Source organism: Pimephales promelas, chromosome 20, assembly GCF_988280905.1.
Source record: "Pimephales promelas chromosome 20, fPimPro1.hap1.1, whole genome shotgun sequence".
Taxonomy (NCBI): domain Eukaryota; kingdom Metazoa; phylum Chordata; class Actinopteri; order Cypriniformes; family Leuciscidae; genus Pimephales; species Pimephales promelas.
This window is the reverse complement of record NC_142788.1, coordinates 29,068,177-29,085,722: the sequence shown is the minus strand read 5'-3', so window position 1 is coordinate 29,085,722 and position 17,546 is coordinate 29,068,177. Positions and strand designations below refer to the sequence as shown.

The following is a 17,546-nucleotide window of genomic DNA, read 5'->3' as shown; positions in this document are numbered from 1 at the left end:
GAGTTAAAGACCAATCAGCCTGCGAGTTTCATGACTGACCTTTGTATACATTTTTGCACTTACATTTTTTCAGAAAAATAGTTTAAAAATAATAATATTTTTTTATATATATTTAAACATGAATTCTTGTTAGTAACTCGTTTTAATTTACACGGACAAGCACCGCCACACACATTTTCTTCAAAAAGACTCTTTTCAAATAAACAAAATACTGAAAATTTAGGACAACTTTTAATGGAGCCACCAACCTAAAATATAACAGGAAAATGGTCAAATGGTGTTTTTTTTTTTAATCTTTCAGGAAAATCACAGAACAAAAAGATAAAATAAAAATAAATCTTTCAACTCCAGAATCAGTTCATCATATTGCTCTATATTTTTGGTGTTGTTCTATTAGACATAACATGAATGATGTCATTTCGTGTAAGCATAAAGTGGTTTATTAATAAAAGTGGTCTTTTTTATCACTTTAATTCTCAGTGCTTCTCTTTCCAAACAGATGCAACAAAGTTTCAGAACTGAAAGATTCGCAACTGGATGAGAGGATATATGTTCGTTTAAAGCGGGTTGCGCTGGTGTAGCTAATCTCACACTTCATACTTTAAATAGGCCTGAATTAGCATTTGTTTCTTCAAAGAATCTGTTTCTGAGGTCTGAGTGTTGACAGTTTTCAGAGCTGAGGAAGATTCAAAGGACTTAAAGCTCTTCTTTCCTCTTGATGATCAACTTCCGAACCATATCCGCTATCTGTGGGCGGATCTCTTTGACGGAGACATCAGGACCCCACGCGTCAACGACTTTGCCATCAGTATCGACGAGGTACTTCCAGAAATTCCAGGTCGGCTCTTTCCTTGACGCCTCTGAAATTAGAAGATTAGAAGATGCTGTTATATTGCATGAAAATGAACTATGTTTGTGTTAGGCCAAAAACAAACCCTTGATTTTCTATTTTATATCTGATGAAATGACTGATATTTTAAAGTGTGATTTTCAAGCGTCTCTAAACCATAGACTGTAAAAAAAGATGGACGACGCCCCTCCGCTCTTCTCCATCGGAGAGAACTGTAGCCGCCAGTGTCTCGATATGACGCTGACATCTTGGGACCTGAGTCTGCGCACTTGCGTGTTACTTACGAGCAGGAAGTAAAGCCGCGAAATCAAGGCCACGCCCTCCTTCGCGCTGAATCAAATGCAAGCACACGCCCCGCACTTTCATTAAGTGTACTCTGTCTGCTTCGTTCTTCTCCAATGTTGTCTGCTGATTGCAGAACCTCGTTAAAATAAGGTAAATACAACTACTGACCACATAATCAACATTATGGAAAAAGTCCGCTGGTGCTTCAGTGACTACCTCGCACAGAGAACCTGTCAATCACAGCTGTCAATCATGATGTCACAGCACCGTTTTTATCATCACATAACTAACTAAAAACAAACTTATTTTAAAAACGAACACTTGAAATTACACCAACGTGACAGAAACTACAGTAAATGACAGAAACTATCTTTGGAAAAAGGATATGTGAAGTGTAATTTAATTGTTTAGTTGGTCTCGCGTCCCGTTGAATAACATGGGGAGGCGGGATTTATGAGCTATACTAGGACCGGTCACAGGGGGGCGATCGAGACGTTTTGGCTTCACTTTTGAGGGCTTGTGCGGCACGCTTGGTCTAAACACGTTTGGATCCCTCTGTAACCAGTTCCACTCACCCACGAGGTATTTGTAAGCGTTATTTGCCCCTATTCCGACCACAGCGATCTTGCTGAAGATGGGAAAAGAAACCCCGTAGACACGCCGCACGAAGCTGTCGATCTCTTTGTCGCTGCCTGGCTCCTGCTGGCCGAACTGGTTACAGGGAAATGCCAGCACGTTGAAATGAAACGGCCCGAAGTCTTTCTGCAGCTGCTGGAGGTCTTTGTAGTGCTCGTCGGTGTAACCACACTCACTCGCCACATTCACCACCAGTGACACCTACAAACACACCACAGGGAAATCAGCAACGTCAGGAAATATATATGTAGATATATATATATAAATAATTAATTGGTTTGAGTAGGACAAACTTAAATTCAACGAATTAGTTCAGTCAAATTAATTTTTATGAGTATTTAGCACTTTCTTTTTCTTTCAAGTTCACAGAACTTATATATTTTAAGTAAACTGAACTGTTTCATTGTTTTGCGTTTTACGAAATTATTTATTTTAATTTAGACGAACTTAAGTTTAAGTGAAACGGCTGGGATATCTATTTCCCAGCATGCTTTGCCGATGGCACTCGAAAGAGAGTGTAAATGCTAAAATTAAGTGCAATATGTTTTTTGTTTTTTTTGTGTAAGATTTAGTAGTGATTAATGTTTTGTTATGCTAATTTAGAAGAATTTCTGTTAATGTTGGCTTTAGGATAGTTACCATCATGGTGACAAGTGGTGCATTCAGCTTGATTTGAGAGCAAATTATCCCTTTATATTATTACGCTCATACAGCAAGTGCTTCTGTACTGGTAAGTGCTTATAACATACTGTTACTAATATGTTAGCATTTACTACGTCAGCAGATTAGCTTATAAAGCGAACTAATTTAATACAATTAAAAGTGATTTGGGTTTACAGTGTACTTTATAAATTTAAGTTATCGGTTTCCTCAAAGTTTCCTCATGAGTTGAACTAACTCAGGTTTTACAGTATATATATGGGTTAAATATAGATAGATAGATAAATAGATAGATAGATAGATAGATAGATAGATAGATAGATAGATAGATAGATAGATAGATAGATACTATAGATACTATAGATAGATAGATAGATAGATAGATAGATAGATAGATAGATAGATAGATAGATAGATAGATAGATAGAAAACAGACAGACAGATGATAGATAGATAGATAGATAGACAGATAGATAGATAGATAGATAGATAGAAAACAGACAGACAGATGATAGATAGATAGATAGATAGATAGAAAACAGACAGACAGATGATAGATAGATAGATAGATAGATAGATAGATAGATAGATAGATAGATAGATAGATAGATAGACAGATAGATAGATAGATAGAAAACAGACAGACAGATGATAGATAGATAGATAGATAGATACTATAGATAGACAGATACTATAGATAGATAGATAGATAGATAGATAGATAGATAGATAGATAGAAAACAGACAGATGATAGATAGATAGATAGATAGATAGATAGATAGATAGATAGATAGATTGATAGATAGATAGATAGAAAACAGACAGACAGATGATAGATAGATAGATAGATAGATAGATAGATAGATAGATAGATAGAAAACAGACAGATGATAGATAGATAGATAGATAGATAGATAGATAGATAGATAGAAAACAGACAGATGATAGATAGATAGATAGATAGATAGATAGATAGATAGATAGATAGATAGATAGATAGATAGATAGATAGATAGATAGATAGATAGATAGATAGAAAACAGACAGACAGATGATAGATAGATAGATAGATAGATAGATAGATAGATAGATAGATAGATAGATAGATAGATAGGTTTTTGAAGCTTGTGACCGTGAACACCAACTGTGGTCTAAAAGCCAAATGAAGCCATTAGAGCCAATCAGCAGCGGCGGACGAGCGCGAGATGAGGGAAGAGCTGCTGACGTCAATCTCTGCTTTACCTCTCTCTCTCTCGAAGACCTCCAAGTCTTCTGATTATCATATGCATGTGTGTGTGTATATATATATATATAGATGCAAATTACACATGGTTGCTGACCACCAGCCCTATCAGCTCTTGATATACGGTAGATTGAAAAACACCTCACCTCCATTATAAAGCCTGCTGTCATTAAAGCACTTCACATTTTTTATTCATTATTTAGTGTTAAAATGGAGCCATTTCATCTGCGGGCTACAACTACACTAAAATGATGGCTGATTGCCTGTAAAGAGCTGGTAAATACACATTTATTTACTTTCAAAAACAGTAGGAGTGGTGGCGTAGTAAAATGATAGATTTACATTTATGCATTTTCCAGAACGTCTCACATTGCATTTCAAAGTACACATTTACATTGTCATCAACTCTTGCAAGCGCCATCGGCACGCTCTGTTAGAGCTACTGGAAAGACTGTAATAAAATATTGTAGGTTTAACTTAAAAAAGTAAGTTATCTGGCTGCCTTAAAATTTTGAGTTGATTCAAATAATACGTTGGTTTGCATAACTCAAAATATGCTGTCTGAACCACAATAATAATGATAAAAAGTTCAAAATAACGTTCTGGCAAAGGTTCTCTCAAAGCGTTCTTCTTAAGTAACATTGATCCGGGTTGTCTTTAATAGGTAAATGTAGTTTATACATTAGGCCTATTCGGGAAAGCAATGATCAGGAGATTTCAAAGTTATTCAACATCGACACCTAGTGACTCGAAATTAGTTGTGCAAACTCAGTTCCGTTTAAAACCACATAATTATAACCACGCAATCGATTATTTGATGCATAATAAAACACAACATGTGTATTTTCTAATGTATAAATTATAGCATGTGAATTGTTCATCTTAAAATACTTTATAATGTTTGCAATGTTAAACTACAGGCCAACATTGAATGCAATCAAAATCAATCAATATGATTTCGTCCTGTTTGAATGTGTATGCAATATTCATCTCGCGTTTTTTAATGCAATAATGAAAGTTATTCCGAAATGCAGGAGTAATCGAGAGTGAGCTGAGGAGTGAGGAGCTGAGATGCATGACGCTGCCACGTAGACACTGAGAATGAATGAAGAACAACTCCAGTCTGCCGGTTAGTAGTTTGTTAGTAAGAAAATACTTGAAGTGAGGAAATTCTACAACAGTGTTAAAGCACGCATGCATCCGGAGAAAACACACACAGTGATGTCACGTTAGTTTCTTACATGCACGTTAGTTGCATCTCACGTCTGCAGCATCAGGGCTCATTTGTGGAGACTCACCGATCCTCTGTATTTATCCAGAGAAACTAACCTCCCTCTGCTGTTCACCACCTTAAACGTGTAAAAGTCTTTCTGTTTGGCCTCCACCACACATGATACAGTCAGCAAAGTAAGTGATATGAGAAACATCCCCATAATGCAGTGAGATGAGGTTCCTCTGCTCTGATGTAGAGAAGACAGATAAAAGTGAACGGGACAGTCCGATACGGAATGAAAATAAACACATCTAGAGCGGACGCGCGCGCCCCGAACAACCAATCACAAAGCTTCCTCATTCCTAGGCTACACGAAAACTTTATAAATGTTTTCACATAAACTGCATGATAGTTAAGTGTGCAAATAAGGTGTAACATTCTTGGGTTTTGAGAAATATCTTTTATAATCAACAGGCATGGCTGAATCTACTGTGTTAATATGCATAAAAGCTAAATAATGCTAAATAATAATAACAAATATTATAAACAGAAGTAATTTTGTAGCTAAATAAATAGCTACAAATACTTAAATAGCACTATATATAGGCCTACTTTAAATAGCGTATTAAATTTTTATTAGAGAAATACATGTGCTTTCATAAAATAAAATAATTTGTAAAAACGTATAAGTAGGCTATTGATTCAACAAACCCTAGTAAGCCAGCCTGTAGTAGGCTTAATAAATAAATGTTTACCTTAAAATAGGTTTTCTTTGAGAGTTTTTTTTACTTTTTATTGAATGCCAGTCACATATAAATAAATAAAAAACACGACAATATTATACAAGAATAATAATTTGAAATAATGAAACATTACAGCAAATATAAAAATAAAATATAGTGTAGCCTAATTAAAATTAATATTAACAAGTAAAATAAAAAAAAAATGTAAAAAAAAATGGAACAGGTATGAGATCATCATAAATAGCATAAAGGCTTAGTTTTCAACTCAAGTAGTTACTATCTGAAATAACAAAAAGTTGGGTTTTAGAGTTTTGTTGCTTGAGCCTTAGAGCGCCGCCTGTAGGCGTCACCACGACGATATGGCGCGTCGAAGCGTCGCGTCGGTCTCCAGTCTCCGCCTACCGCACTGACGCGACCCACAATGCAGCGCGCGAGCAGAGTTAACATGGCGCGTGCGCTCACCGTCTCGAGCTGGGCCGAAAACAACAACAACAACATCATCAGCGCCGGGATACATGGCGTTTAACGCGACGCCAAACCGTCCCCGCTCCTTATGATCGTTCTCAGCATGTACTGCTGATCTACCGCACATTTGTGAATCTAGGTAAGACAGAAAAGTAAATACACAAGTGAGGAAGAGGTGCGCGAGGCGTTTGTAGCGCAGCGCGCGAGCTAAGTCTAAATACATTGACAAAAGTTTAAGGAATCACTATAAAATTAGACTTTTTCTGAATGATACACAGTTCTAAGTGTGTATTACTTGCATGCAAATGTGTTCTACATGTAATGGTGCAGTGCTAGTGTTTGATTATTACATGCAGTGTTTTTACAGTGGGAATAGGAGATCAGAACCAAGCAATAACTTACAGGATACAATATCAGCCCAGGTACATGTATATGGTCTCATCATAATTAATGTTTGGACTCTAATCATGACTGTAGTTTCTGTCCGACTGTAAGTTAGTTTTGCGATTGTTCAGGCCTAACGTTACAGGTCGTTAAACTTGTGAAAGATTGAATATTTGTGCTCATGATACAAACATTTTTTTTTTTAAATACAACGTCTAATGCTTTAAATAATTAAATTGATAGCTAGTGTGTATTATATATTTAGCTTCAGGCGTTATAATAATTATATACATTTGCTTATATGTATGATTGAAGCCATAAGACTGTAAAAAAAAGAAAAGAAAATTGCTTGGTAATGATGATGTCATTTCTTCCTGGCTGTAATGCTATCCTAAAGCATACTAACATATTACTCATATTATCTCTGCAGTGTATAGTGTATGTACTGTATGCATTTGACCCACTAAAATATACAGCATATAACCAAGCACAATGCACTGCACTTTACCTTACATCTCCAGTACGACGAACTGAAAGTAGCCTAATATCAGTGGTGAATATTGTCTTTCTTGGTCGATTATTTAACGGCAAGAGCTTAGGTTTCGATTCCCAGGAAATGCATGAACTGATAAAACCCTGAAGTCACTTTGGATTAAAGCATGCCTAAATGTATATTACTGTGCTGTACTAAGTAATTAGTAGATAATTGTTCTGTTGTGACATGCAATTGAAACTAAACACACTGCTCTTTCTGAAATATTTAGTATGTTGTGCTCATTGTAAGGGAAATGTTGAATGTAAAGCATGCATATAATTGCATTTCATGCCTGTATTCTCTGTAATGCATACTTTCATGTTAAACGTGTCGAGCGGGACAGGAGGTTTGAAGCTGGGTCCATGACAGCTTTAAAAATATATATATATTTTCACAATTCATGTAATGCATATTTTTGAGTCATGAACAGTGTTTAAATGATTTTTTTTGGACTATTTTGTCAGGTGGTACATCCAAATATGTATGTGTGTTTGTGTCATATAATACGTATCGTGTGGATACTGACAATATGTAATTGTGGATAGTCCCCCCCCAAAGTAAAAACTTACCGTGTGAGAAAAAAATTCAAGTTTTCAGAGTTTTAGTGTAAGTACTACATGAAACTACTATATAAAATGTTGATTATAATGTATAATAATGCAATAGGGGAATATTTGTGGGTGCCAAATATCTGATGTAACCAGTAAAAAGTGGCTGACATTATTTAAAATATTTCTAGTCAGTGAAAGAGTGCAAGCAAAGGCTATTCATCTAAAATAATTCTGTGTTTTCAGCTTCAGAATCATGAATATTGTTATTCTGGTGTCTCTATTGTCCGAGCCCCAACCTATTCATTTAAACCCACAATGTAATATCAAAGTTAGCATTTTAATCAACAGTACGTTTTTTTGAGTATTGCAATAATAATCGTATTGTGATTTGTATTGATTCGTGACATACACCCCTATTAAATACCCACAATCTGATTATATCATGATTCTGTTCCAGAAACGTTCAACCAAGAGCCCTTCGGGCTTTTGTTCAGTCTCGTCCGGAGAGAAGTGGAGTGGCATGGAGGACCCCAAAAGCCCCGTGAAGGTGTTCAAACCTTCCCGCTCGAGCGGGGGCAAGGCGTCGTCCTCCAAACCCCAGAGGGAGAGCGTGAGAGTCCCCGGCCGATGCAAGGACGGCGCCCCCAGGGGCAAAGAGGAGATCCAGGGTGGCCCTCAGGAGCAGGGCAAGGGCAAAGCCCGCAGGCTGACGGGCAGAACTAACTCTGGCGAGAGGGGGAGAGGGAAGCCCCTGCCCAGTGAAGCCCGTCAGCAGACACCGAAAACGCCGGTCCGAAACACTGGACCGGTCAAGGATGGGGGAGAAACGCTGCTGACCGGCACAGCACAGGACGGCTCAACACACAACACCACCACCACAGCTAAAGAGAAGATACCTGGTGAGAAAATACACACCCATCATCATCACCACATGTATTTGAGATTATTTAGGGTTTTTATTGCTGATATCTATACGCCTTATTCACGGGAGTGCCATCTTTGATTTTTAATGAGAATGAAAGCGAGGCTGTGAGGGATAGACTTGCTTCTCTTCAATGGGCTGTACTGTTATTTCATGTGTTTTCGGATTGTTCTGCTCATGAAACACTGGAAAAATATCTTTCCAAGAAATGTCAGTTGACAAAAAACTCCCGACAATGTAGCTGTGGAAAATTGTAAGTAATCTAGGAGCTTTATTCAGCTTTTTACAGCGGATGTCATTGGAAACACGGTAAGTCTATCCCTCACAGCCTCACTTTCATACCTGTCATGGCGCTGCTCTGAATAAGGTCTATAGAGTGCCGAAGTTACGACGTCACTCTGTAGGCCAAAACGCGGAAGTGAGTTAGCATTTTAGCAGTACGGTTCCCTCGCTCTAAAGCCTATGGGATTTTTGAATGGGTTTTTGCTAAATCGCCTGAAATAAGGTCTGTGGTGAACAAAGCCTCTAAATATTTTCACGTTTTGATCTATGACAGAGAACACACCGTTATAACCTGCTTGTGGTTTTTTGAACTTTATTGTGTCTGATTGCGTTTTTTAAAAACTTTCTATAGGCTTCAAAATGTATACATTTTGGATTAACTTGTAAAGATTATCTTGCTAGACAAAACTTGTAAGGGTCACTACACTGATCTTATTTTTTGCGATTTTCCAAAAGTCTATGGGGAAAATGCATTGCTTTTCGACCGAGGGAACCCATGCGCCGCTAGCTTACGAGTTGTCCTACAAAGTGACGTCATCGCTTCGGCACTCTATACTGGAGTGACCCCACAAAAACTGGGGTTATTAGGGTTTGATTCTGCTCACAGAGGCTGCATTTATTTGATCAGAAATACTGTGAAATATTTTTACAAAATATATCTTTATATATATTCTAAAATGTAATTCATTCCTGTGATCAAAGATGATTATTTAGCAGCCATTAGTTCAGTCACTTTAATTCACTCTTGCTGAATATGTATCAGTTTATTTATATATGACAAAAGAAAAAAACTTACTGACCCCAAACTTTTGAACTCTAGTAAATATTATAAATGTTTCAATTTAATAGAGGCAAATAATATTAACATGAAATTGCTGAAATTAAATAAGCAATTATACCCCTGGAAAGTGTTTATTATCTGACGAAGCTGTAAACGTGTTCTCTGGGTGTATTTACTGTGTTTTTTCTTTCTGTGGCAGTAAAGTGTTATGCTTGGGTTTGTTTTTGCTGTCTGTTCCTTTAAATCTCAGGTGTGGAGATCTCAGATCGCAGACAGAGGGTGGAGGTCGCAGCAGAGGTCGTGGAGGTGGGTCACCTGACCTCTGACCAACAGCTGGGACTCAGACAGGCGGAGGAGAGGCTGCACAGAGACTACATACACCGGCTGCTCAAGGTAACACATGTTCCTGCACACTATCTGGATATGAAATCTTTATAAGAACAATTATTAATATTATATAATTATTATTACGAAATAGAAATAAAAACAACAACAAAAGAATTATTAAAATAAACATTTCTTTTTATAAATACTAAAATAAAAACTTGTATTTTGATGGAAAACTGCAGGCAGCCCTTAAACCTTGTTTAAAGGCACACTATGCACTCTCTGGTTTTTTTGTAAAACAGTGACCTCTAGAGCCGCTGTGGTGTACTTGCACTGTCGTAAATAACCGTTATTCCCCTGTTACTGCATATCTACTGAACTACTGTCAAGTGCTAGACTGCTTTTTAATAATAAAGTTGCCTATCGCGTTTGCTGGCTTATAGCGTTTTTACATGATTTCTGCAAAATCAGAAGTAAATAGCCTATAGTGTATAGACTACTGTATAATTTCATTCATGTTTTTTGATTGTAATGTAAACATTACAAAATGTCAGATGACATCAATCAAGTTAAATGTACGTCGCATTATTTCATAACATTGGACGTTATGATTTAGACATGATTACAATTTATCATAATAGCAAATTGTGTTCAATTATTTACAACCTCTAGGCTTATACATGTCCTAATAATTATGTGAGATATTGACTATGTCCTCATAGTAATCGCAAGAATCAACATCAACAGCGTCAAGATTTGATTGATTCATAATCAACACAATTTGAAGTTACAGTCGGGAAGTGTACTGTTAGTCAGATAAACTTGATATAACAGTAACTTACACACGTCATAAGAAATCCGAACCAGACACAGGACTAAAGATACGTGATAAATACACATCACAACACCTGAGTTCAGCTGGCAAACTAGCTCTTGTGGCAAGCTCGGCAATAAAACATAACGGAAAAAACAACAAGACTAAGAGAAACGACTGTTTTTAGGAAGTCTGCTTAAAGCTCTGGTAATCGAAAGCTATAGACATGTGAGAATTATTGAACTGGTCTTATTATCAACAACGGATGAATGAACAGCACCGTAAAAAATGACATACTACAAGCCAGTGCAGCAACATACAATATAGAAACAAGTATACAAATACAAACAAGTTTATAAATAAGAGATTTATTTACAAGTCCATCAACAAGATCGCCAGGTCAGCATCGCAGTTACAATCCAGTGCAGCTTTTAAGCTCGCGCCAACGAGTGAAAGCCCGACCGAGTGGACTCTTGTCCGGTTTCTAGCACGGTCCGATTCTCTTTCCCTGTTTCGAAAGTAGCTTCATACAGTATGATGTTGTTGATGCGTGTGACGTCGTTGCCGTAAACCATTTCGTGATTCTCACGCGCTGTGTCAGGGGCGCCACTCTCAAACTTGCATGGCTGGTTTTTCCGGCGGCGTCCCCCCCAAGCTTTCCTACCAGGATGATTCGCCCTACTATGACTTTGTTAACCACCAAAACGACTTTGAAGCTGTTATATTAAGGTACAGATCTTGCATAGAGTGCCTTTAAAAATGCTCATCAAAAAAAAATATTTTATGCCACTTTTTATATCATCTGGTATAACTAGTAAAGTAAAACTCAGTATTATATTTTTTTATTAATATGTTTAATTGGCTTTTAGTTTATATTTTAGGTTTTCTTGTTAATTTTAGTTTAACTGAATGTACTTTGGTCATTTTATTTCAGATTTACTTTTAGTTTAAATGTATTTACTGATAATAATTTTAGGGCTTCAACTTAAACTTATTTCAGTTTAATGCCGAGGTAACATTTCTGATTTTCATTTAGTTTTTCAACTAATATATATATATATATATATATATGCTTTACAGGCACGCAAATTTTAGTTTTATTGATATTTTTAATTGGCTTTTAGTTGAATTTTATGTGCTTTGTTAATTTTTGATAGGTTTTTATTTCTTTTAGGGCTTCAACTTAAACTTATTTCAGTTTTATGCCAAGATAACATTTCTGATTTTCATTTAGTTTTTCAACTAATATATTTATATTTTAATTAGTTTTCAGCTTTAATTCAAGTTAAAGAAATGGTGTGTCCACCAAAAAGTCTGTGTTCCTCAGTCTTGTTACTAGTGTCCGATTTCTCAAATAGTTTGTTTCTGAATATAAAATTGCAGACACAATGTAACGTACCTGCTCTGGCACTAGTTTTGGATGAAGAGATGTGCTTGTTGTTGACGTTTGTCATCGATGTACAAGCAGGATGTGGTGGTTGGTGGGGGTTTAGTTTTATTTAGAGTTTGACAAGGCAGAATAGTGAAGGACCAAACCCTGACATATATCAAACAAAACACATACTCATACTTTATTTTAACATAAATATATTATTATAATTAAAAATTAAACAAACTAACTAGGTGTGGAATTTGTCCCGCCCCTCCTCCACTGTGATTGGACGACTGGGTCAATTGACATTGAGTGCTGAGTTTTACCCAAAGTTGATCATTCTTCAACTCCGCAACTGGTAAAAAATGCCCAGCTAGAATTTATTTAATTTTTTTCTTGTATTTTAACTGTATTTTCTTTTCATTTTTGTGCCTGTAAAGCACTTTGAACTGCATTTATTTGTTTGGAAAAGTGCTTTATGAATAAAATTAGCTTGCTTGCTAGAAATAGACACTCACACGTCATGCTACTACTGTTTTAAAAACGGTCCACTCCCGTTCTTTGGTGGACAAAGGGGCCTGATAGTTTTAGTAAAGGATAATAGTTTCATTTGACTTGAGCTGTAACTTCGATCTAACTGGGCAGAGTAACAATGTGAGTAAGAGCGTTTGCATTCACACTCGCCGACTGATTTTACTCTTGAATGATGGTCAAAAGCAGGCCGTTAATTGAATCTGAAACAAGTCGGGTAGTCGTTAAGAGCCTGTGTTGCACGTCAGATGTGTGAATTGAGGTCTCGTGATTGGTTTCTCTGTCTGTCGTTGTGTATTCCCACAGCCATCTCCGGAGTACCCGAATTTCCAGTATCTATGCAAACTGTGTTCAGTCCACGTGGAGAACATCCAGGGTGCTCACAAGCACATTAAAGAGAAACGTCACAAGAAGAACATGCAGGTGAGAGGATGCAGCTTTTTTTCTGTGGTCTATATGATCCACAGTGGCTCTGTGCTAAGCTTAGCTAGGGTTCACTGTGCTAGTTTCCGTTAGACTGTTAGCAAACATGAGAAAGAACGCTGCGTGTCACTGAAAAGATATTATATTGGATATTTTCTATCAACTTTGACTCATTCTGATTTGTGTTTTGTAGGAAAAGCAGGAGGAGAATGAGTTGCGAGCGCTTCCTCTTCCCTCTCCGGCCCAGTTGAGGGCGCTAGACTGCGCCGTCCTGGAGACGGCTGAGGTGCACGGCATCTCAGAGGAAGACTTCGCGTTGAGGCAAACCGTGGTTCTGCGGATGGAGGGTATTATACGTAAACAACTCACAGGTACACGGCTTTCCCTGCCGAACTTAAGACCTGCTTTACATCTATTCTTTTTGTTATCGTCCATTAGTGGACTTACGAAGAAACTGGCCCGCTTTGTGGTACCTGTATTCATGGATAGGGGATGAATTGAAAGTTTGGTTTGACAAATGTGTTGCATTATCAATTTAAGCATTTCAGAACTTTGAGGTTAGTAAGTTTTTATTTTTTTAAAAGAAATTAATACATTTATTTAGCAAGAATGCATTTAATTGATTAAAATTGACTGTCAAATCTTTTATTTTATAAACTATTTTCAACATTGATGTTAATGCATCAAATCATCATATTAGAGTGATTTCTGAAGGTTCATGGGACACAAAATTCAGCTTTGATCACGGGAATAAATTACATTTTACAATATATTCATATAGAACAATATTTTATTATAGTTTTTACTGTATTTATGACCAATTAAATGCATTCTTTTAAAAACATTTAAAACTCTTACTGACCCTAAACCTTTGAACCTTAGTGTACTTCGCAGTAAAAATGGTCGAGAAAGTGTATTTGTGAGTTTGGTGATGTCAGAATGACTTCTGTCCTCTGTTCTTCACAGCTTGCTCTCTCCGTCTTTACGGCTCCTGTTTCACCCGCTTCGCCTTCAAAACAAGTGATGTGAACATCGACATCTCTTACCCCTCCACTGTGAGTCTGAACGCATGAGCTGCTGTTGTGGATATGTGATGATGCATTTTACTGCTTTCATTAGGGTTTTACTGTGTGTTTATTAACACACTTGTGTTGTGTAGATGACTCAGCCTGATGTGCTGATCCAGGTGCTGGAGATCATAAAGAACAGCGGTGAGTTTCCCATTCGTTCAACTACGACTACAAACTATAATGGTTTGTAGTCGTAGTTGAATAGTTGAACACTTACACTGTTTAAATAGACTGGTGAATAAGTATGTTGTTGCCTGAAAATAAAAAAGCTCTTTATATATGTGTGTGTTAAAAAAACAGTGTGTGTAAAAAAGTGTAATATATATATATATATATATATATATATATATTATTATATACATAACATATTATTTATATAATAAATTATATATTATATATATATATATATATATATATATATATACAATATAATATAATTTATTATATAAATAATATTATAAAAATAAAATAATGAGTTAAAATTCATATATGCAATTAAATAATCAAATTAATTCCATATGTTAATGAGGTCTTCTGTAGTCCTGAGTCAAATAGAAGTATATATATAATGGTATTTATTATACAATAAAATCTATTGTATAACAATATATATTTTTTAAAGGTTTTATAAACTGGTACTGTAGATTTCTGAATATGTGTTGTATGTATGTGTATATATATATGTGTGTGTGTGTGTGTGTGTGTGTGTGTGTGTGTGTGTGTGTGTGTGTGTGTGTGTGTGTGTGTGTTTTAATCAACATTTTGTCCAACATTTTTAATATTTATTTGTGTGTGTGTGTATTTATATACAGCCCACCACATGAATGTGTATATATATATATATATATATATATACACTTTCAAAGAGTTTGTCCAACTCTTTGAAAACAGAAAATATATAAAAGTAAAGTTTTATTTGCTTATATTTTATATATTTTATGTTTACAAAACTCATTTCAGAAGTCTAAGCCTTTAGATCAGGCGGTTTAAAAGATTTAGTGTGACTCAAATTCAGTAAAGTACATTTAAAGGACGTTTGACAGATCATATAGTCATAAATGTGCCTCACTTGACTATTGACAGCTCTAACAAGTTCATGTATGCACCAGACTTGAGTTTCCAGTAACTCGTGTTTCGCTTCTGTTTCCAGTGGCGTTTGCCGAGGTGGAGTCTGATTTTCATGCCAAAGTCCCTGTTGTCTTCTGCAGAGATGTGGCGAGGTCAGTTTTATGTGGGCAATAAAAGCGAGATGCTATAAATAGTTGCTGCACACAAAGAATACACAGTCTGAAGACATTATTAATAATAAATCATCGCTGATGTGAGTTGTTTATTGTCTCTGCAGTGGGTTAATGTGCAAAGTGAGCGCAGGAAATGATGTCGCGTGCCTCACCACCAATCACCTTGCAGCTCTGGCCAGACTGGAGCCGAGGCTCGTGCCTCTGGTGTTGGCCTTCCGATACTGGGCCAACGTATGACTCGCGCTCACACTTTCCCGAGATTACTCAAGCCGTTTCTCACCAAGGACTAACAAGATTGTGTGTTTTCTTGTAGCTGTGCCACATCGACTGTCAGGCGGAGGGAGGAATCCCATCCTACTCGCTGTCTCTCATGGTCATATTCTTCCTGCAACAGAGAGCGAAGCCCGTCCTGCCCGTCTATCTAGGACATTGGGTGAGAAACCAAGAACAAAATAAAGAATAACAGACGGCCCTTATAAATAGTCTGTTATTGTAGCTTGTATGAGTTGGACATACTTTTGATTAGTTCTGTAATAATAAAAAAAAAGAATCATACCTTTCACATATAATATAAAACTGAAATGTATATATTATTATTAAATACTCTATATATGTGTTTGTGTCAGGGCTGTCAAGTGATTAATATTTTTAAATCGAATTAATTACACGATGTGCCGATTAATTAACCAAATGAATTCCACATAAAATGTCTGCTGAGAAATTACCCACAAAAGATCATTTAAAGCCATTATTGTGTTTGAGAAATACAGAAAGAAATATTTTGATTCGGCATAGAATTTATTACACTTACATTTATTACTTTTTTTTTCAGAAGCAGCATCTGAAGTGGCATTTAGGCATATTTATACAGATTGTTTAATGTAGCTCACAGGTGGCATGAATATGAATGACAAATGAAATGATACTGGTAAATAGCCTATAGAAACTAAAACAGCCAGTATGTGGCAAAAATGACTCTTAATGGGTGAGTCATTGAGTCGTTCACTCGACTCAACCGATTCATTCTAATGGCTGATTCGTTCAGGAACAAAGCAAGTGAACATGTTTATGAATGAGTGAATCGTTTTATTAAAAACCACAGATTGATTCACTAATGAACACCGCTGTGTGTTGCGTGGAGAAGCACAACACTTCTGCTCTGCTTTCATTGGAACTATATTCATTGGCGAAATTGAGCAAAAACAGGCAAAGTTATGTCTAAAATTGTCGTATAACGTCATTATATTTCATCCATAATTAATTACACCAAATTAACGTGTTAAATCGACAGCCACATTATATATATATATATATATATATATACAGTGATGTGAATAAGTTTGGACACCCATGCTAAAGTTGTCTAAAAAGAGGAATAAAAAATCATCTTTTGGAAATTGATCTTAATGCCTTAATTAGAAAAATGAGGAAAACTCCAACCTTTAAGGACACCAATTTTCTTTGTGAATGAATAATGTATCATAAATAAATAAATGTTCTTCCTTAAAATAAAGGGTGCATAAGTCAGGACACCCCTATGTTAAATTCCCATAGAGTCAGGCAGATTTTTATTTTTAAAGGCCAGTTATTTCATGGATCCAGGATAATATGCATCCTGATAAAGTTTGGAATTAAAAATCATAAATAATTGGCCTTTAAAAATAAAAATCTGCCTGACTCTATGGGAATTTAACATAGGGGTGTCCTGACTTATGCCCCCTTTATTTTAAGGATTGACATTTATTTATTTACGCTACATTATTCATTCGCATAGAAAATTGGTGTCCTCATTTTTCTAATTAAGGCATTTATATCAATTTCCAAAAGATGATTTTTTACTCCTCTTTTTAGGCAACTTTAGCATGGGTGTCCAAACTTATTCACTGTGTTTATGTGTATAATCTTTTCCTCACTACTGGGTAAGAACTGATTTTTTAGCAAACCCCAAACTAAAGTAACTCTAAATAAATGTGACATATATTCTCGTTGTGTGGTTCTGTTCAGATCAAGGGCTTCGATGTGAAGCGCGTGGATGAGTTTCATCTGACGGGGATTGAGTCGGGCACGTTCGTGTGTTGGGAGCACAGACCCGCTCCTGCTGGCGAGGGCCGCGCGGACGGCAAAGCCAAACCTGAACCCAAAACCCACACGGAGAAGAAAGAGAAGAAGACCGAATACACTAGGGGCAAGGTGAACGTTTTCCCAATATGCATGATT

General features: G+C 36.4%; 2 protein-coding genes across 4 annotated transcripts in view; one reads left to right on the top strand and one right to left on the bottom strand.

The window, feature by feature from the left end:
• Nucleotides 1-277: 277 nt before the first annotated feature.
• On the bottom strand, nucleotides 278-5,152 carry gpx7 (glutathione peroxidase 7). Of its 2 annotated transcripts, XM_089124528.1 has the most exons (4): nucleotides 4,974-5,152; nucleotides 1,711-1,972; nucleotides 1,135-1,255; nucleotides 721-860 (listed from the first exon to the last, which is right to left on the bottom strand). In XM_089124528.1, exons 1-3 carry the CDS (start codon nucleotides 5,106-5,108, stop codon nucleotides 1,158-1,160), a joined length of 495 nt encoding a protein of 164 aa, XP_088980654.1. In that variant the 5' UTR covers nucleotides 5,109-5,152; the 3' UTR covers nucleotides 721-860; nucleotides 1,135-1,157. The 2 variants fall into 2 exon arrangements, with proteins under 2 accessions (XP_039508809.2, XP_088980654.1); XM_039652875.2 differs by lacking the exon at nucleotides 1,135-1,255 and having other exon boundaries at nucleotides 278-860.
• An 890-nt stretch (nucleotides 5,153-6,042) lies between these two features.
• Nucleotides 6,043-17,546, top strand: part of tut4 (terminal uridylyl transferase 4) — a 35,381-nt gene continuing 23,877 nt past the window's right edge. The window contains exons 1-12 of one of the 2 annotated variants that reach the window (XM_039652872.2): nucleotides 6,043-6,235; nucleotides 6,464-6,518; nucleotides 8,024-8,465; nucleotides 9,802-9,944; nucleotides 12,902-13,018; nucleotides 13,212-13,389; nucleotides 13,985-14,073; nucleotides 14,178-14,229; nucleotides 15,239-15,308; nucleotides 15,434-15,560; nucleotides 15,643-15,762; nucleotides 17,334-17,519. In XM_039652872.2, coding sequence (XP_039508806.2) covers nucleotides 8,087-8,465; nucleotides 9,802-9,944; nucleotides 12,902-13,018; nucleotides 13,212-13,389; nucleotides 13,985-14,073; nucleotides 14,178-14,229; nucleotides 15,239-15,308; nucleotides 15,434-15,560; nucleotides 15,643-15,762; nucleotides 17,334-17,519 — 1,461 coding nt within the window. In that variant the 5' untranslated portion in view covers nucleotides 6,043-6,235; nucleotides 6,464-6,518; nucleotides 8,024-8,086. The remainder of the gene's footprint in view (nucleotides 6,236-6,463; nucleotides 6,519-8,023; nucleotides 8,466-9,801; nucleotides 9,945-12,901; nucleotides 13,019-13,211; nucleotides 13,390-13,984; nucleotides 14,074-14,177; nucleotides 14,230-15,238; nucleotides 15,309-15,433; nucleotides 15,561-15,642; nucleotides 15,763-17,333; nucleotides 17,520-17,546) is intronic. The other variant, XM_039652870.2, reaches the window with a different exon arrangement.

Coding starts and splice junctions, on each gene's coding strand:
- gpx7 (XM_039652875.2), bottom strand. CDS start 5,108: ATGGGGATGTTTCTCATATCACTTACTTTGCTGACTGTATCATGTGTG. Junction 1,973..4,973: donor TGGATAAATACAGAGGATCG/GTGAGTCTCCAC, acceptor GTGTGTTTGTAG/GTGTCACTGGTGGTGAATGT. Junction 861..1,710: donor CGCTTACAAATACCTCGTGG/GTGAGTGGAACT, acceptor TTCTAATTTCAG/AGGCGTCAAGGAAAGAGCCG.